The 20,946-nt window shown below is 44.8% G+C and overlaps 1 protein-coding gene across 7 annotated transcripts in view; it reads left to right on the top strand.

The window, feature by feature from the left end:
• The window catches only part of HTT (huntingtin), a 165,077-nt gene that overhangs the window by 143,343 nt on the left and 788 nt on the right, over nt 1-20,946 (top strand). For all 7 annotated transcript variants that reach the window (XM_088131224.1, XM_088131223.1, XM_088131222.1 and 4 more), the window contains 9 exons: nt 661-791; nt 1,747-1,876; nt 5,519-5,674; nt 7,796-7,986; nt 8,262-8,376; nt 11,427-11,640; nt 13,882-13,987; nt 15,610-15,772; nt 16,910-17,070. In XM_088131224.1, coding sequence (XP_087987350.1) covers nt 661-791; nt 1,747-1,876; nt 5,519-5,674; nt 7,796-7,986; nt 8,262-8,376; nt 11,427-11,640; nt 13,882-13,987; nt 15,610-15,772; nt 16,910-17,070 — 1,367 coding nt within the window. The remainder of the gene's footprint in view (nt 1-660; nt 792-1,746; nt 1,877-5,518; nt 5,675-7,795; nt 7,987-8,261; nt 8,377-11,426; nt 11,641-13,881; nt 13,988-15,609; nt 15,773-16,909; nt 17,071-20,946) is intronic.

The raw sequence follows: 20,946 nt of genomic DNA, 5'->3' as shown, positions 1-20,946 counted from the left end.
CCCATTTTGTGTCATCCACAGATTTGATAAGAAGTCCCATCAGTCCATTATACAGGCCCTTAATAAAAATGTTGAGTAATACTGGCCCCAAGATTAATCCCCATTGTAGCCCACTGATTACAGCTCTTCAAGTTGATATTAATGGTTTATGCTGACTCTCTGAGTGGGCACACCTGACTGTAACCCCCCATTAATAGTTTGTTAATGAGAAGTTCATGTGGAGCCATCAGCAGCTTTGCTGAAGTCAAGGTAGATTACATCTATAGCGTTCCCCTTGTCCATTTGAGTAGTTAGCCTATCAAAGAAGGAAGCAAGATTTGTCTCGCATGATCTGTTTTTGACCAAGCCATGATGGCCATTAGCTATCACAACATTGTTTGCAAGAAGCTTACAAACGGCCTGCTTTATTATCAGCTCTGACGTCTTTCCAGGTATAGATGTTAAGCTCACTGGTTGATAATTCCTGAGGTCCTTTTTTTCCCCCTTTTTTGAGGAGGGATCCACATTTGGTCTTCTTCAGTGCTCTGGCACCAGTACATTCTATGTATTAATTTTGCTGTATTAATTTTCTACATTAATTTTGATGCTTTATAACATTTAAGAAGCTAAAATACTGAATTGTTTTTATTTTTTTATTTTTTTTATTTTTTTTGCTTTAAGGTCTCCATCCATTCTGTGTGGTTGGGAAATAGCATTACTCCGTTACGGGAAGAGGAATGGGGTGAAGATGAAGATGACGAGAGTGATGTGCCTGTCCTTTCCTCACCACCCTCCTCCCCCATTAATTCCAGGTTTTTCCTTTTTATTTATTTTGTCTATGTGTCTATGTACCAGTTCAGTAATTTCATTCAAAATAATTTTGAAGTTTTCTGTTCTGAGCTGAAATTTCTGTACCTTAATTAGTCAATAGCTCTTATTATTATAAATATAAACATTACAAATATAATTGGTTAGCAGTACAAAGGACACACAAGATCATTATCAGTACTCCAAACAGCACAGCTGATTATCTTACCCATGACGTGGGAAAGTTCTGAATATGCAAATGTTTAGTAATCAAAAAGCCTAAACCATTAGCCCCTGCATGAAAGTACAAGCTGCACAGAACTTGGCTGTGCTTCTAGATAGGCATGTTGCTGTACTAGGCACACTTTCTCCTGATTAGGTAGCAACAAGGAGCAGTAAGAAGTTTCAAAGCTGTAGTAAGTATGAGGAGTAAGAAAATGAACTGAGGCAGCTGCAGCCCCAAATTGCAAGGCCTGCAGAAATGCTTTTCCTGCCTGAGCATGAGCTTGTAGCAGAGATGGAAGGAGAGGCAAGGTGGTGGAAGAGCAAAGGGCTTCATCTTAGCTCATAACGGAGGATAAAGATTTCTTGGACTCAATACAGGAAGCTGGACAGCAGGACAGGAAGTAACTCTCCTTCAAGAAGCGAGCCATAGTCTCCATAGTCCACTTGCGGTCTATTTCACGTTGGGTAGGCAGAGTCCTTTACTGGCATATAAATGAGCTAATTCACGTTCCCACTGAACGTCTTCTTGTTCCACAGGAACAGCGGCTTCCCCACCGCTCTGTGGTCCCAGCTATTGACTTCCATACCTGCAAATGCACAGGTGACCAAACAACTGCAATTTGCAGATGAGCACCTTATCCTTTCCAGCATCCCATAAATCATGAAATTATGCTGCATCTAATATTTACAGTAGGTTTATATGGGCTTATTAACTTTACTCCTCTTGGGTTGTAGGAAGCACCGTGCTGGTGTAGATATTCATTCATGTTCTCAGTTCCTGCTGGAATTATACAGTCAATGGATTCTACCATCCAACCCAAACAAGAGGACACCAGTTATTCTGATCAGCGAAGTGGTCCGATCTGTAAGCTTTAGTGTTTTCATTCTCATAAATCAGAATACAATGTTTTGAATTGTTGAAAGTACAAATAAGTTCAGAAGCAAATCATACTTTCATTAGTACAATTAATAATAGCCATAGTTTTTGCATGTTTTAGGATTTTTTTCTTTCTTTTATTCTTTATTTATTTACAAGGCTTATAAATCTTACCGATTCTGAGCATCTCACTTAATAATACACTAATAGGATTAAAAAATAAATCAGACAAAAGCCTCATATTCAAGTCTGCCACTCACCCCCACCCCCCATGCCAATTTCAAACTCACCCTGCAGGAAGGTCCACTTGACTTGGAAAAACTATGTTGGTTGCTTTGCAGAAGCTCCAAAGGGCCAGAGCCAAGCTGATTGGGGGAGGGGAGCACTATTTTGGGAAAGGGGGGTACTCCCTAGGGTAAGGACCCAGAGGGAACCTTCCAACTTATAACGAATGGGCAAAAGCCAATGGGAGTAGGCAGTCCCAAAGATACCCCTTGAGCCATGAAGGATCTTAAAGGTGACAACCAATCCTTATTACTCCCACTCGAATAGCAGCAGTAAGAATGGGCAAAATGACTGGTGTCCATAACTGCCTGAAATTGTGATTGGTTTTCAAGGGCAGTCTATGTAGAGCACAATGCAGTAATCCAAATGATAGATGATTAAGCATGATGGACCATGAGCAAAGCCTCCTAATCCAAGACATGCTGCAACTGGCACACAAGATGGTGGTGCAAGGGCCCTCCTAGCCACAGCTGTCTCTGCTCTTTGAACAGGAGTTGTGAGTCCAGGTGGGCCACTAGATTATGGACAGGTTCTGCACAGGGAAGCAGGACACCAACCAGAATCAAAAATGGGAACAGAAGGCTTCCAAAGCCACTCCATCTTTTTGGGATTGAGCCCAAGCCCATTCATCTCCATCCAGATTCCAACAGCTTCTAGGTGTTGGGACAGAACCTCAACTACAAATCTTACTTGGCCAGGAGTTAAGATGTATAGGAAGGATCATACGTGTACAGTTGATATCTGACTTCATGACAGCAGATGACTTCTCCCAGCAGCTCCAAGTGGATGATAAATAACAGGGCAAGATTGTCAGGCCTTGGGGCACCCTAAAAAGGAGAACCTTAGGACTTGGCTTCTCTTATCTACCACATACACTACCACAGACTGGAGCTACTTACTCGCTAAGGAAGAAAACCACTGCAGCAGAATGCTCCCCCCCCCATTCTCCCAGGTGGTCCAGATGGATACTGTGGTTGATGGTATCACAGGCTGCTGAGAGATTAAGCAAGCCCAGGAGGATCACATTTCCCCCCACCCTGGTCTCCCCCACAGGTCATCCACAAAAGCAGTCAGGGTGGACTTGGTTCCATACCTGTACATGAACCTCTCTCTACCTATGCATATGTGTACACATACACATACAGGATCTTATACAATGTCAGAGCAAGCAATAATGAGAGTCATGTAATAAGCCAGGAGCATGGGACAGCACTTTCAGCTACTTTATTAGAACATCTTTTGATGCCCCTATGAGCGAGCTCGCTCTATCTATCTATCTATCTATCTATCTATCTATCTATCTATCTATCTATCTATCTATCTATCTATCATATTTATAGACCAACATATCCCTAAGGACTCTTGATGGTTTACACAAAATATACAAGAAACAATATAAAATAAACAACTATGAAAGAAAGGTCCACAAACTAATGAAAACAGTACAAAATTAAATTAACCAAAACAAACTGTAACCAAACCAAGATGGAATCAAGGCCAAAATGCCCTTTTGAATAGCTCCCAGAAGTCAGTCTGAGTGGGAGCCAACCAGATGCCCACCAGAAGGCTGTTCCAAAGGACAGTGCCACCACCAAAAAGCAGTGCTGCTGAGCCTCAGCCCCTCTCATCAACCTAAGCGAGGTACAGCAAGTAGTTTCTGCTGGATAGATTGAACTGGTCAGGTGATTCCAAATGTGGTCCTGTAGGTAACTAGGTACCAAGCCACATAGGGCTTTGCAGGTAAGCGCCAGCCCTTTAAATTGCATCCGGAAGCCTTTTGACCACCAGTGCCAGGCCTGCAGCACTGCCATAATGTGCTCCCACCAGTGAATAGCAGTAAAAGACACAGGTTGCTACCCCAGCTTCCAAGTGATCTTCAAAGGCAGCCCCATGTAGAACGCATTGCAGTAGTCTAAGCAGGAGGTGAAGAGGGCATGAGTCACTGTAGAAAGATCCTCCAGCCCCAGATGGGACGCATCAGCCAGAGCTGGGAAAAAGTCTCCTGGCCATAGTCTCCACTTGCTGTTCTAGCAGGAGCTGTGAGTCCAAAAAAACACCCAAGTTAAGGATCTGCTCCTTCAAGGTTGGGCTACCCCATCAAGAGACACCACTTGAGCAGATACGGAACCACCAGAGACAGACAGTAATGCCATCAAAGCCTGTTCTCTCCTATCCAGACCCTCACAGATCCAGGCAGAATCCTGGAGACCTCAGTGGCCTCACCAGTCTGGCCTGGAGTAGCAATGTAGAGTTGGGTGTTATCAGCATACTGATGAAACCAAATAAATACCAAATACCAAACTTTCAGATGATCTTTCCCAGTGACTTCATGTAAATGGTAAATTGGAGGGAGGAAGAGAAATCAATCCTGTGGCACCCCACAAGGGAGTAGCCATTGGGCCAATCTTTCCTGCATCCTCTCCTGACTGGAACCATTTGGAACCATTGCAGGCATTCCAGAAGGATACCATGGTTGATAGTAGTGAAGGTCACTGAGAGATCTAAAAGGACCAGGTTAAAAGTATTTCCTGCATCCTGGGGCCAACCACATCATCTGTTAGTGTAACCAATGCCAACTCTTCTGTTTCCAGGCCTTAACCCTAGCTGTAGAGAGTCCAAATAATCTCTTTCCTCTGGGGTACTCCACAGCTGACTCGCCACCACCTCCTCAAAAACCTTCTCCCAAAAGGGAAGGTTTGAGACGGGATATTTGGCCAGTAGCTCCAGATGCAGAGAAGTCCACCTCAAGGCTGGTGGGGGGGGGGCACATAACAGCCTCCTTCAAGGCCGCCAGTAGTGTCTCCTGCCATAATATCTATGCAAAAGAAAGAAAAGTAGGGAGACAGAGATGTGGTGGGAGGAGGGAGGATTCTCCATCGCCAAGTGGACAAAAGGAATCCCAAAGAGCTCTTTGTGGGAGAATATCAGCTTTTCCAACACTAGCCTTCCATCATTCATCCACTCATGCTGGTTTTCACGCATTGTTCCTGCCTCCTACCTTTCCTTCTTCTCTGAGGTTTTCAGGGCCTTTCACAAGGAAATAAAGCCTTGTTTAATCGTACTGGCCATGGAATCCTAGCAGGTAGTTGGTTTCCATTTCTCCCTTCTAAATGGTGCCAGTTGATGGTTTGGTCTGAACTCTCCAGCCCTCTTCCCTTGTTCTTCTCTTGGCTTCCCTTTTCTGGACAGCTGCTTCGAGCAAGGGCGTGAACTTGGCCATTTTAAAAAGAAGTGGAATATTTAAATACTTCCCTCCCAGTCTTCTTTTGGCCAAAATGATATGCAAATATATAAACTCTACTGCAATAAATGGCTACTTAAGTTTTCTTGTTTTTGTCCTTGCAGCTCTTAGCTGTATCTGACTTATTTACTGAAAGGAACCAGTTTGAAACGATGTACACAACATTAACTGAACTGCGGAAGCTCCACCCATCAGAAGATGAGATCCTCCTTCAGTATTTGGTCCCTGCTACGTGTAAAGCAGCTGCTGTTCTTGGAATGGTGAGACTTTGAATAATTGTCATTTCTAAGGAATCGGGACGATAAACGTTCCTTCTGGAACCTTTCTAGCTTGAGTCAACTTGAACATACTTTGTGGATATTTCATATTCAGTACTACATATTACATAAATATCAACTCTAGGATGCCAGAATTTAAGATCACCCCCATTAAGTTCCTTTCTTCACGGTTTCGGAGCAAAACTGGAGACAGTTTTTTTGTGTGGAAAGCCACGTTCAGCATTCCCTCGCTACAACTGCTGGTTACTGTCTCCTTGCCTGAAGCTGCAGTAATTCCTCTCCCGGCTTCTCTCTGCTCCCCTAAAAGACTTTGAAAGGGAATGCTGAAAATGCCAGCTGAGGCGGGACGGCCAAACCAAACCCCTCCTTTGTTTCCCTGACTGCTCCTAAAGCACAAACACCCGGTCAGGCTTCCGGTTCTGAAGATCACGAGAAAACGTCGCTGTCTCTCACTTGCCCTGTTAGGGCCTTTGCATGCCCGAAGGCAGAGGAGCAACAGCAACGTTTTTTGGTGGTGGGGCTGATTTGGTATTGTTACTGGAATCTGCATGGGTTCTGCACAGAATGTCGTTCTTGGGGGCAACTTTAAGTGTTATCCTTGTTTATATCCTTTCATGATGTGTCATTTAATAACAGAAATAAATCAAATGCCCTGGGATGTTCAATTAGCAATTGCCTGTTCTTTCGCCCCCTGCCTATGAGAAGCGAATGGTAGCTCAGTGCAAATGGGGCTGAGGCTGAGAAGTGAACATGGGTGGTAGGTGGGTTTCTCTTTCCCTGTTCCTCAGACTGCTGGAGCTCCTGGGATCTTTCTGAAGTTCCATGCAGTGGTACAGAGGGTCCCTCACTTGTCCTTGAATTCCTCCTGCCATCTTACAACCTCCTTCCTTGCTGGTTCCAGAATCCATCCAGTTCTGGAAATCAGGGTGTTCTCTCTGAGCTGTCCCTGGGAGTTGGCTCGCTTTCTGCTTACCAATATAAGAAGTCGTCATTCTTTTCAACCCCTGCAGGACTCCTCTTATCATTTCTTTCCAGCTTTAAGATTAAAGCCTTCAGCTGCTTGTTTCCCGTGCATAAACCAGCAGGAAATGAAGCTGGCTTAGGAAACCCCTCCCTCTGCTTAGTTACATTAGCACAGCCCCTGATGGTTGGGTTCTTCTGGTCCTCCTCCTTTAGACCTCTTCCCTCTACCAGGAAAGCAGTCACTAGTCACTTTAGTTTCTGTGTCCTGGTCTTGCGGGACATCACATTTTTGGAAAAACTTAAGGCCATTAACAAGGCTAAGCATCACAGTCGAGACAGATGCAGGCCCCACAACCAGCTTGAAAGAAAAGTTCCCCCTCCTGCGCTTCCCCAGGCTTGGCTTCCTGATGTCTCTGCAGGTATTGCTACAGGAGGACTGCAGTAGTACAGACCCTTTCACGCTTGTCTCATCTGCTAAAGGTCCTTAGTCTGAAAGAGGGCAGAAACAGCTTTTCAAAAACGGGCTGTTTTTCTTTTCCTCAATTACTCACATGGCTGCTGTTTCTTTCTTTAATCAGTTCACTCTCGGGGTATTTGAGAATTCAGTCTTGGAGTTCTCTGGGTGGTGCTCCAAGCTTAGTTTATTGTGGAAAGTGGCCGTGGGTTCTGGAACCTTTTTTTCTCCAGTACACATCTTCTTCTTGCCCAAAGCAGAGAGAACTTCTCTTCTGAAACCTTTGCTGGGGAATTCAGAGAAAAGGGAAGGCAGCTGGAGAGATTGTTGTTCAGGAAAAGATAGAACTCACACAGAGATGTTGCTCACCTCACAACAAAATGCCACCCTCAGCCCATTAGAATTTCTTCAAAATGCTCTTCTCTTCTGAAAGAGGTTTTTGAAACCAGTTCCCTCTCCTCCAATGGAGTAAACTCTGATTGAATTAAAAGGCAGAGGAATTTTCCTGCAGGACCATAATCCCAGCACTAACTCAGCATTGCAGGGAACAGCCTTGATCAGGAGAGTGACAGGTTCTGAATGAGGGGGATGGAGTGGTCAGCAACTAAGAAACCCACACTGAGCAATGCTGTTTCCCACCAGTTTGCAAATTCACCCTGATCCCCTGTCTTCTTTGTGTCCACCAGGATAAAGCTATAGCTGAGCCAGTAAGCCGCCTGATAGAATCAACACTCCGCAGCGCACACATGCCGAGCCGAATCGGCGCCCTGCACGGAACTCTTTACGTCTTGGAGTGCGATCTCCTGGATGAGACAGCGAAGCAACTTATCCCTGTTATCACCGAATATCTGCTTTCCAGTCTGCGCGGAGTAGCACAGTAGGTCTCAATATAAGAAACTCCTAGCTGAAGTTACTGTCTGACTTGTGGAGGCAAAACGCATCATGACCTAACATGGTGAACAATTTTGGAATGCTAAAGCAGCTGGGAAATTTTCCAAGGTGTGATAGCCTTTAGTTGGCACTTCGAAGGCTCTCTGATTTAGCCCTCCTCTATGGTTTCTTCTGTAGATAGATTAAAGAAGAGAGTGCTTGCTTTTAATGCTGAGAGAAGACCTCTGTCTTACGGTGAACAACTTTTGCCTCTCTTAACAGCTGTGTGAATATCCACAACCAGCAGCATGTCTTGGTCATGTGTGCAGTGGCCTTCTATTTAATAGAAAATTATCCTCCTGATGTCGGACCCGAATTCTCTTCAGGAATTATTCAGGTATGGGTGAGGTCTCCGGAGTGTAGGTGAAATGTTTTCCATGTTACCTTCAGTGACAGGCTGAAAGGAAAAGAAACCCTTGGGTTCCCCATGCCTTGCATTTTGCCAGTTCAGAAACTGAGCTTGGGGCCATCCTGTATTGTCAGCCATTCCGCTGAATTGCTTCTGGGCAAATGGCACTTTCTCTGCACAGCTACATGGAAGGACGTTTTATAATCTGCTCTCATAAGTGTTTTTGTATAGACAGAGCATTTTCATGTGCTTGTGTCCTCCTGAACTTCCTGGAGGAACATGCTGCAAATTGGAAGGACAAGAAGAAGCCACAATTTCCCACATCTAGAAAAATACCTGGTTTTTTTCCTTTCACCTATTACTCTAGACAGGGGCAGAGTAGAGACCAAACCCCAAGATTCTGGGGGTTCACACCACCAAGGATAACAGGAAGCACAACCGTCTTCTAGTGCCACAGGATGCCACTGAAAGAGGCTTCACATGGCAGACATGGGTGAGGAGCATCAAGGCTGCAGCCGTCAGTTCCTCTCTTCCCAGATCCATCAGGGTAGGGAGGGATGCAGAAGATAGACATCCTCATCATGGTGGAATCATCTCCTGGATAAGGAGGCCTTCCAGGGTGGGTGTGCCCAAGGTGGCAGGTCTTACCAACAGGAAGCAGCAGTTAGGTGGTGCTTCCCTTTCCAGTTCTGCTCCAGTTCTTAAACTGAATTAAAGGTTTCAAGGAGGGAGAGCCAGCTGAGGTGGGGAAGAAATCTTCCATTAGCAGATATAAGACTCCTTCCCTCCAACCCAAAATATCCGTGTGTTGTGGATATAAGAAAAACAGAACAGGGATACCTCTAAATCCAAAGACAGCCTAGCTTCCCAGCCATATCCCCCAGGCCATATTGGACAATAGTCTGGTGAGGTCTCTAAAGAAAAGATGAGCTCCTTTTCTCAATCTGACTGTCTTCCCAGATCAAAGACAACTGGTGGAAACTGAGGGAGGGAAGAGAAAGGTGGCACCCTAGTTGTCACCAACAGTGTTTAATTTTAATTTATTAAACTTGCACGCCACCTGATTCTCAACAGCTTTGGGCATGTTTGCGTTCATGCCTGAAAGCAAGCATATGCATGTAGTAAAAGCATACACATTGCACTGCTGATGGAAAAAGTGAGAGGATTAGCACAATGAATGGCAGCACTTCAACTCATAAAAGAGGATAAAGGTCTTTTGGACCAATCATAGAAGACCCTGAGGCAGGAGTTGCCGCAGGAAGCCATGCTGCACTGGGAAGAGAAGCAAACTGAGGAGCAAGTCCAGTGGATGAAGAATGAGAATGAGAGATTCTGCATTGCTAGAATTCAGAAATAACTTTTAAGCTTTCAGAGAAGAAAGTGACTCTTCACTGTTCAGAAGACAAGTAAGAGCTTGTGCTATAGAAGAGAGGCGAACTGGAGCCTGGAGAGCAGAAGACCTGTAATAGCTACTTGTAAGATGTCAGAAAGAAAAACTATAGTAGTTGGTGGCCCTCTAAAGAGCAGAAATAAAAGAGTGCTTCTTTCTGGGACATTTTCTGCTTTTGGGGTATGACGGAGTAGCTGCTAAGATTCATCAGATCCATTTACAATTATGCTTGCTGCTTAACCAATGTGAAGAAAAATGATATTATCAAGAGCAACTACAGTCTTATTATCTCAGACTTCAAAATTCTAGGAAAGAAGTTCAGGGACTTGGAGGTTCCAGTGATGTTTTCACTGACCTTTTCAGTCCTTGTTTGTTTGTCCGTCCATCCATCCATCCGTGTGCTGCCTCAATCACTGAGCATCTCTAGATTTGAGTTATCCGAATGATGGCTTGCTAGCACAAGAAGAGTTGCATCTTACTGCTGTGTCAGAGGACCACGGATGTGAAAGTGCTGTCCTAGTTGCCAACTTGAACACTTTTTCCTATACATTATGGTTGAGGACCCAGTACACTGTCTAGTCTAACTCTGTGGCCCTATAGTGAATGTGCAGGATGGAATGTGTTGCATTCACTGATCCATGGAACATCTGAGTTTAAACACCTATTTAATAAGGTGTTATAAGGAAAAATACTCTTTCTGTCGCATTCAGAAGGCAAATTCCCCTCAGCCCATCTCTCCCCTGGAGAACCTCAGTCTTAAATTACACAGAAAAAAGAAATTAAAATCTGCACAGCTTCTGTCTAGAACCTTTTTACCTATTTTTTTTTCAGAAATAGGAGCCTTCTATGTTTAGACTTCTTTAGCTTCTTGGAGGTTCCAAAATCTTAATTCTGCGGCTGCTGGGAGGTTGGTATACCCCACTCATTTCCAACTTTAGTTGTTGTCTTCTCCTGTTCCCTCGAGGTTCTGTTGAAGGACCTTCAAAGGACTAAAGCATTCTTCTGTCAGCATGCTGGCTAGGGAATTCTGGGAATTGAAGCCCACACATCTTAAAGTTGCCATGGTTGAGAAACATGGACCTAGTCTATGAGAGGACAAATTACCAAAGAAGAACAATGGCATATGAAAACCTGTGAGCCCATCTCCCATGTTTATCTGGACACCCAGAAAACTCACACAGACCAGACATACCATTTCATCCAGTTGTGTCCCTACCAAGGAACCAAACATACAGTTGAGCCAAAGAACTCAACAAAAATTTGGACACCTCACTGAATTCACATACTGTACATCAAAAGGTTCCAGGTAATCTCAGTAGGTCTCAAGAAGCTCAGTGAGTTTTTAACAATTTACAATTGTTAATTGATAAGGTATTAACAATTTACAGTTGTTAATTGATAAGGTATTTATGCTCTCATCTGTAACCTGCATATGTAACCTGCATCTTCATAGCTGTCCTGTCTTTCTCTCCCTCCACCCCAATTTAAATGTTACATCAGATCAGCCACCTTATGCATCTGATGAAGGGAGCTACATTTCCTGAAGACTTCATAAAAGATAGAAAAGATGCTACTGGACTCTAGATTTTTTACACCATTCACTCATTCAGCTCTCCTTCTACAATGTCTTTTTTCTTGTTTGCTTCAGATGTGTGGAGCGATGCTGTCTGAAAGTGAGGGATCCACCCCGTCTGTGATTTATCACTGTGTTCTCAGAGGCTTAGAAAGGCTCCTCCTTTCAGAGCAACTCTCTCGGCCTGACTGTGAGGCCTTGGTGAAGCTGAGTGTGGACAGAGTGAACGTCCTCAGTCCACACAGAGCAATGGCTGCCTTGGGGCTGATGCTGACCTGCATGTATACAGGTAAAGGCCCCTTGTCATTTCCTTGCAATCCTCAATGGATATTATTCAGGTAATGATTCACTTAATAACCATTTGTTATAACGGTGTAACGAAATACAGAATGAAGAGAAAAAGAAGTACAGTGGTACCTCGGGATACGAACGCTTCTACTAACGAACGTTTCGGGTTACGACCAGCTCCAGCCGCAAAAATTTACCTCGATGTGCGAACTCTGCCTCGGGGTACGGTCATTTTTCCGCCCTGACACGTGGTCCGTGGCCGTTCTCCCGCCGCGCTGCACGGCGCCCGGCCGTTCTCGCGCCGCGCCCGGCCGTTCTCCCGCCGTGCTGCACCGCGCCCGGCAGTTCTCCCGCCGCGCTGCACCGCGCCCGGCCGTTCTCCCACCGCGCCACGCCCGGCCGTTCTCCCGCCGAGCCGCACCCGGCCTTTTTCCCGCCGCGCCGCACGGCGCCTGGCCGTTCTCCCGCCCCTGACGCGTGGTCCGCGGACGCCAGAACGGATTAACGGTAATTACATTGAACCTTATGGGAAAATTTGCTTCGGGGTGCGACCAAATTCGGAGGGCAGAACGGATTAACCGGATTTACATTGAACCCTATGGGGAAATTTGCGTCGGGTTACGACCAACTCGGGATACGCCCAGAGTCACGGAACGCATTAAGTTCGTATCCCGAGGTACCACTGTATTGTTTTTCATACTGCCATGCAAACGCTCATGTTGAATTCATGTCCCAGGTGGTAGGAGTCTGTGGGCTAGGATTTTCTATAGCTGGGTCAAAATGAATTGATTTTTACTATTGCAGTGACAGCATCTTGAGGTACATTTTCTGAACAAGCTTGTTTTTCTTTTCTGTTTCTTTCTGCTGTTATTTGTTGATTGGACTATCTCTATGAAAAGTTCAGAGCAGTGTGGCTGCAAACCCCAGTGCATGTGTTCCCTCCCTGGTATTATTTTGTGTTTAGGGGATGGCCCACCACTAGGTTTGTCCCCAGTGATTGCTCCACCTGCAGGCTCAGCCTTCAAGGTCCATAGATTCTGCTCCATCTATGCTGAATGGTGTGGGACCTTTGGGAACTCAGAGCACGATGAAATGCCTTCTGCTAAGAAATCTTTATCTGGTTGCTCAGTGATTTTGACCTTATTTGCTCAAATTTGAGTTTGCCTACTCCTCAGCCCAAGGAAAAGCCCCGTAACCCTTGGACTCACTCAATCTGAGGGTTGGACAGGGTCATTGAGGCCACCAGGTCCAACCCTTGTTCCATTCAGGATCTTCAGTGGAAGCATCTCAGATGGGAACTGTCTGGCTTCACTTGAATGCATCTAATAATGGGGAGCCACCACCTTTCTTGGAAGTTGATTCTGTTGTCCAGTTGCTCTTACACAGGAAGTTTTTCCTAACATTCAGTTGGAATCTGCCTTCCTGGGATTTAAATCCTTTATCTGTGTCTTGCATTGACCTCTTTCAGGTCTCATAAAAAAGCTGCAAAGGGGATCACAATCCCCTTTTTAAGGAATCTTTGACACTCTGAATCCAGTTTTGGCACTGGGCATCTATACTGGAGCTACCAGATAGCCAGTTTAAACCTTTTCAAAGGACTCTAACATAAAGCTACAGCTTCTTTTGTAAAATTGTTCTTTGATACAAAGATTCTGCAGAACCTTTTAATAAAGTAATGTTCTCACTAGTTGTGAAACTTCCTAAAGTTAAAGAATTCAGAGACTGTATGCATTTTGCTTTTTCTGGGTTCTCTAAAAAACCCTGCCTGCTTATTCCTGCCAGGTCCAACAGCAGAGCGACAGGCTTTGTGGATGGTGACTAAGCCTCAGATCTGCCCTGCCCCTCTTGCTCTGCTTCCTCTGATCACGCCTCGTTAGCGGGTTGATTCAAAGGGTAGGGGTTCAGCCAGAATTAGCCGTTGGGGTTCTGGAACACTTTGCAAGGGTAGGATAAAGAGCCTGCTCCTGCAGCTGGAAACTGTTAGCATTGCGAGGCTGAAACCATTCGGGCCCAAGGCTAATTCTTCAGGGGCAGCATCATTCTGTACCAAAATTGTAAGGAAAGACTTGAATCACCAGCAATTCTTCTGTTGATGGTTCTGAGGTGCGCTTATGTCACAGCTTATAGGCAAATTATCCTTGCCTGCATTCTTTTAATTATCCTTTCTTTTTAATTCCCTTTGATCAATTTCATGATATTGTAGTGATAATCTTTATTTTTATCATACTAATTGTGTCTTTAGGAAAAGAAAAAGTCAGTCCTGGACGAGGCACAGATCACCATCAAGCAGTCCCAGACAGTGAATCTGTAATTGTGGCAATGGAGCGAGTTTCTGTCCTCTTTGACCGGTAGGAACAGAAGGCCCTGATTCTCTTGCTAGGAAAAATTAGTCCAGGCACAAAACAAATTTAATTTCCTAGTTATTTTCCATTTATAAATGTAAATGTAAATCCATTACCCATTCAGAAGATATGTAGGTACAAACAATACTGTGGCTATCTAACGATTATTCTCTGAAATTTCAACGGTAATACTAGAAGCAGAATCTGAGCAAAGGGCTGCGTTTAAACTGCCATTCTTAAGATCCTACTGAAACTAGCAAAGCTAGGGGGAAAAAACCCTCTGAAAAAACAACCCCTGAAGAAGGCAGGGCTCAACCATTTCCATATGGTTTGCCAAGCAAAGCTGAAGGTCATGCCTGGGCCATCACAAGGAGTTGAGCGTTTCACCTTTTAATTAGGCAATGGGCAGAGAACTATAGGGCTGTACAAGTAGCCAGCCCTCTCTAGCAGGGATGGGGACCTGGTGGCTCTTCCACTGTTGCTGGACATGCCTCACCCAGCCGGTGGACTAAGATAAGATGGTTTAGTGTCCCAGGCATCCTCTCCAGCTGCAGAGTTCCTGTTCCTGGGCCAGAATGGCCAGGGGGCTTTTCCCAAGAAGGGGCTTGCCTGCCTACCTGCCTCGGGGCACAGATCCTGCTGCCATGCTGGGGAAAGCAGAAAGAGCCTGTTGCTCTGGGAAGCCCTGGCCAAGAAGGAACCTGCAACTCTCCCCTCCAGCCTCAGTTCCCTTCTGGGGGCCTCAGCCCCATGAGAAGGCTTTCCCGTACAGCCACATCCTGGGACACAGGTGATGCTCTCTCCCTGCCTTTCCCTCTGGCAATCACAGGGCAGTCCCCCATCTGCACAGGGTTCTTGCCGTGTTCTTTGGAGGCAGACACAGGGTAATTGGGGTGACGTGGGGGTAACTCCCAGGACTGTGCAGCCTCATCCTTGTCAGAATGGGATCATCTGGTGGCATTATGGACAACTGAGCTGGTAAAGGCTCTTCAGAGACAGCCCCTCACAGAGGATACTGAATGTTTAGTTCAGGGAGAGCAAAAGTATCTCGGGTGCAGTTGATGGACCTGCCTGAGGCTCTGCTCACTACCACTGGCCAAGGAGGGAGCTTCGGAAGCTGCGATCAGCCAGCGAGAAACACTTGATTACCTGCTTTCTGTGGGTAAATCACAGAAAACATGCTGACCAGCATTGCCATGAGTATCTTGGGAAGTTTCTTCTCTGGGCGAGGGGAGGAAGTTTCCCAGTGGAAGGTCTGCCTCATCCCGGCCCCTGGAATTCCCTCCTCCATCCTGTAACTTGCCACCATCCCTCAACTCCTGTTCTCCTTCTGAGTTTCTTTGCCAGGTCCCCATGAAAAGGAAACATGGTAAGGAAAGGAGAAGCCTGGAAACTGGGGGGAGAGGCCCCACATTGTATTTTCACTTGCTTTATTGTACTTCCTGCTGTTACTTGCCATCACAGGGTAGGGGGCCTGTTCTGGAACGCCTCTGTGGGCCACAGAGGAGGCTTGGGTGGGCCTGGGATCCCCCGAAGTCGTGGAAAAGACCTGGACTCAGCCATTCCTCCTGAGTAGGAGGAAGACTCCTGGCTGGCAATGGGGGCTAATGGCTGTGCTCTCTTCTCAGGGTCAGAAAAGGATTCCCCTTTGAAGCCAGAGTGGTAACTCGGATCCTCCCTCAATTTCTTGATGACTTTTTCCCCCCACAAGATGTAATGAATAAAGTTATTGGAGAATTTTTATCAAACCAGCAACCCTATCCACAATTTATGGCGAAAGTACTATATAAGGTAAGGTTTTGCATCACACACAGTTCTTCAAGGACTCTTGGAGAATGAGGACGCCTCGTCTCTGAAACATGCAGCAGTAGGGTAGCCAGATGTCTTTCAGGAGGAGCTGCCAGCCTTCCCAGACTCAGCATCTGCTGATACCATGGTGCTGCTGCCCTTGAATACCCAAATTCATCACCCTCACCTTCACCATGGCTGTTGTGTTCTTCTCTCCCTCTTTATCTTTATGTCTGGAATAGTTTGGATGGAGAAGGTGGGGACGTCCATTGCAGCAGCTGAGGGCACTGCTCTTCAACATTTCTCGTTTTGTTTCCATTAGAAGATTATGTCAGCCACCATGGGGGGAAACAGGACCTGGTGCTGTGGGAAACTGTTTGTTGTCCTGTCAAAGGCTGCTGCTGTAGCTTTTCCACATATGGCAGGAACTGTTACAGCCCTTCCTGCCCAGTTTTCCCCCATTGGCTGAAAATTACAGGAAGGCACCCAAGTTCCACCAGGCATCCCAGATGGTGGCCTTGGGGCCAGGGCAGGGTTATTCCAAAGTGTGAACTCTCCTGGAAATGAGCCTCCCCTCTGAGTTCCAGGTCCATCATGTGGGACAACCTGATTAAGTTCATCTCACTAGTTTAGGCTTTAGATGGGTCCCTCTCCAATCTCAGTAGCATCAGTCCTGTTCCTCTTTTCTGTTTTTATGCAAAAAGAAGGGGAGAAATAAGGTCATGAGACCCATGGGAAGGTCTTGCCATAAATATGAGAGACCAGTCCAGAACTCTTCTCCAGGGGGCTCCTTCCAGTGAAGGGGATTCTGCTTGGGACCAGAGGGAAGCACTTTTTCAGCTGCAGCATCCGTTAGAGATGGGTTGATCTATTGCTGGATCTGATGTTTTTAATTAGCACCTTACTGTTCTTATTTTCACAGCATTTTATTTTCACAAATCTGGTCAGGTATGTACTTAATTAATAGATGTTAATAATTATGTCTAAAAACCCTTATTGGATGAAGAACATGATAAACACACTGAAATAATGAATACAGAACATAAATGCAGTTTTATGTATGAGAGAGTCTTGTTATACTTGTTGCATTTACCAATGAATTTTCCAAAGCCTGTGAACTATTGGTTTTAATTTCTGCAGGTATTTCAAACCTTGCACACGACGGGTCAGTCATCAATGGTCCGAGACTGGGTGATGCTGTCGCTGTCCAACTTCACTCAGAGAACACCAATTGCCATGGCAATGTGGAGTCTATCCTGTTTTTTTGTCAGCGCTTCCACCAGCCAGTGGATTTCAGGGATGTATCCTATGCAATTAATATTGATTTGCAGATTCTCATTTAGAAGGGAACAGTAACCCTTCTGTTTCCAGGAATGCTGTAATGGGGATAGTCTTGGCTTTTGGAAAAGAAATACAATCAGGTCCAGAAATATTGGGACATTGACACAATTCTAACATCTTTGGCTCTATACACCACCACAATGGATTTGGAATGAAACAAACACAATGTGCCTTAACTGCAGACTGTCAGCTTTAATTTGAGGGTATGTACATCCAACTCAGGTGAACGGTGTAGGAATTACAACAGTTTGCATATGTGCCTCCCACTTGTTAAGGGACCAAAAGTAATGGGACAATTGGCTTCTCAGCTGTTCCATGGCCAGGTGTGTGATATCCCCTCAGTACCCCAATTACAATGTGCAGATAAAAGGCCCAGAGTTCATTTCAAGTGTGCTATTTGCATGTGGAATCTGTTGCTGTCAACTCTCAAGATGAGATCCAAAGAGCTGTCACTATCAGTGAAGCAAGCCATCATTAGGCTGAAGAAACAAAACAAACCCATCAGAGAGATAGCAAAAACATTAGGCGTGGCCGAAACAACTGTTTGGAACATTCTCAAAAAGAAGGAACACATCGGTGAGCTCAGCAACACCAAAAGACCCGGGAGACAATGGAAAACAACTGTGGTGGATGACCGAAGAATCCTTTCCCTGGTGAAGAAAACACCCTTCACAACAGTTGGCCAGATCAAGAACACTCCAGGAGGTAGGTGTATGTGTGTCAAAGTCAACAATCAAAAGAAGACTTCACCAGAGTGAATACAGAGGGTTCACCACAAGATGTAAACCATTGGTGAGCCTCAAAAACAGGAAGGCCAGATTAGAGTTTGCCAAACGACATCTAAAAAAGCCTTCACAGTTCTGGAACATCCTATGGACAGATGAGACCAAGATCAACTTGTACCAGAGTGATGGGAAGAGAAGAGTATGGAGAAGGAAAGGAACTGCTCATGATCCTAAGCATGCCACCTCATCAGTGAAGCATGGTGGTGGTAGTGTCATGGCGTGGGCATGTATGGCTGCCAATGGAACTGGTTCTTTTATTTGATGATGTGATTGCTGACAAAAGCAGCAGGATGAATTCTGCAGTGTTTCGGGCAATATTATCTGCTCACATTCAGCCCAATGCTGCAGAACTCATTGGACAGCGCTTCACAGTACAGATGGACAATGACCCAAAGCATACTGCAGAAGCAACCAAAGAGTTTTTGAAGGGACAGAAGTGGAATGTTATGCAATGGCCAAGTCAATCACCTGACCTGAATCCCATTGAGCATGCATTTCACTTGCTGAAGACAAAACTGAAGGGAAAATGCCCCAAGAACAAGCAGGAACTGAAGACAGTTGCAGTAGAGGCCTGGCAGAGCATCACCAGGGATGAAACCCAGCGTCTGGTGATGTCTATGCGTTCCAGGCTTCAGGCTGTGATTGACTGCAACGGATTTGCAACCGAGTATTAAAAAGGGAAAGTTTGATTTATGATTATTATTCTGTCCCATTACTTTTGGTCCCTTACCAAGTGGGAGGCACATATGCAAACTCTTGTAATTCCTACACCGTTCACCTGAGTTGGATGTACATACCCTCAAATTAAAGCTGACAGTCTGCAGTTAAGGCACATTGTGTTTGTTTCATTCCAAATCCATTGTGGGGGTGTATAGAGCCAAAGATGTTAGAATTGTGTCAATGTCCCAATATTTCTGGACCTGACTGTACTTCTGGTTGATGCAGGCAGATCAGCTTGCAAATACACAAAGAGCAGTCTGATCCCCAAGTTTCCCGACTAGCTCAGTGGTTTAGCAGTTTGCAGCCCAGTGGCTTCAGTTTAATTCTGAATGCTTAATTTCTTTCCACCTACCATAACCGCTTCCTAATTAGGGACTTGACTGAGAAGGTGGGCTGGCTTTCTTCCCTGTCTTCTCCCCTTTGCCAATAAATAAAGAAAAATCCTTTCGTTACAGCGCTGTTCCTCACCACTTCTCACACCTCAAGAAGAAATTAAGAGACAACCAACCGTAATAACGAGGCTTTTCATGATTAGGATAATGGAGCCGAGGTGCACAAAAATGCCCCTGGCTGCCATCTTGGAAGCACCAGTTACTAGAATCCAAGTAACACAGTTAAGAAAAAGTGAGAACGAGGCTTAAAGATTATCACAGTAACTTGCTTCCAGCCATTCAGACCTAGATCTGTTGAAAGAATGAGCTGAACCACAGGTTGACCACTGGCTCTGTTTCTTCAATAGCAATGAAATACCTTTGAGTTCTCTGACATTGTGTGTGTGTGTGTGTGTGTGTGTGTGTGTGAATTCAGGTCAAGCTATTAGCAAAGTGACTTTGTGTCAAGAGGTAATCGTCTGAGCAAGATTCCACATCATCCATTCCAAAGCTTCTGTTTCTTTTTTAGATTAATTATACTGAGTTCATTCAAACAATAGATGAATATGAAGATACAAGAAGACCCAATTAATCAGAAATATAAACAGGTCATATACAGTTTGAGTACAACTGTACTTTATGACTGGCAACAAGTATTCTGTAACCACTTATCTGTGCATCCCCCTCCACCCCCACCCCCCAAATGTAGCCAATTTCACCTTACTTTACTTCGGGTGCAGGTTTTTGGAGTTTTCCTTGTTTTTGACTTCCTTGCTTCCCTTGGCCTGCTTTGTTATTTAGTCATTGAGTTGCTTCCAACTCTTCATGACCTGATGGACACCCTTTCATTAAGATTGTCGGTCAGTAACAGTTTTGAATTCTTCTAAGTCCTTGTACTTGGTTTTTCCCAGTAACTGAGGTCTTCTCCAGTGACTCTTGCCTTCACATTATATGTCCTGATACTTCCATCTTCTTGATTAACTGACAGGGATGATTTAATGTCAAGATCTTAACTTATGTCTTCCTCCATCCTCTGAAGGAGGAAGTTGTCAGCAAGACAAATCAGGAAGGACCTGTTTAGCACACTTGTCCCATCTACTACAACATGCTTTGAAAGAACTGCAGTTTGCTTTTGGAATGTATCGGCCATCTTTCCTTTGGTTGGGTGGGCAAGAGTAGACAACAAGAATATTGCTTTTATTCATCCTCCCACCTTTTCCAACCTAGATGCTCTCTCTGCATTGCTAAGTTCATTCTCTTGGATTTCTGCCCAGGAGTTTACACTTTTAACAGCATACTGTGCAATTCCTTTTCCCTTCCTCTTGCTTTTGAACAGTGTCCTTCAACTGATGTATTCTTATTATGGGAGTCATCCTACCAAGTCTCTGTCATACCTGCTAAATCGTGTTTGCCTTTCTGTGCTCAGAAGCTCATGCTATGTTTATTTCCCATACTCTGAGCATTAACAGATAGTTGAACACACCAGATTTTTAAAAGCAAACTATCAATGTCCATGCACTGCGTGCTCTCTTAGATTCTTAAAATCACAGAAATTAAATTATCTGAGGTCAACACTACCTTTTTCTTTTTTACTGGATAAGGCAAACCATTTCATTATCATTTATATACAGAGTCAGCATAACAGTCTGCAGAAATCTCAATAACCCTTTGAAAAATAAGTTCATAACGAGAGTTTTATACCAGTCTAATTATTCAAGAAAAATGGAGAATGAATGAAAGAACAATTCTGAGTTTGTTAAATGCTTGGATTGTGGAGCAAATTTCCAGAATCTTTGTCCACTGGTTATGCAGTCTTGTGACCCTGCACACTGAATGTGAATGTTTCTCCAAACACAGGGACAGTCCAAAGTCAGCCCTACAGTCATAGCCTGGAGAAAGAATTCCAACACACACTTCATGCATTTACACAGAAGTAGCTAAAGTGTTGAGATAATGAGAT

Source organism: Python bivittatus, unplaced genomic scaffold, assembly GCF_059951505.1.
Source record: "Python bivittatus isolate LINGU-HERP-01145 unplaced genomic scaffold, Pbiv_v1 ctg000970_np1212, whole genome shotgun sequence".
NCBI lineage: Eukaryota > Metazoa > Chordata > Lepidosauria > Squamata > Pythonidae > Python > Python bivittatus.
Note: the sequence above shows the minus strand (reverse complement) of the source record. Positions and strands in the feature narration are given on the sequence as shown.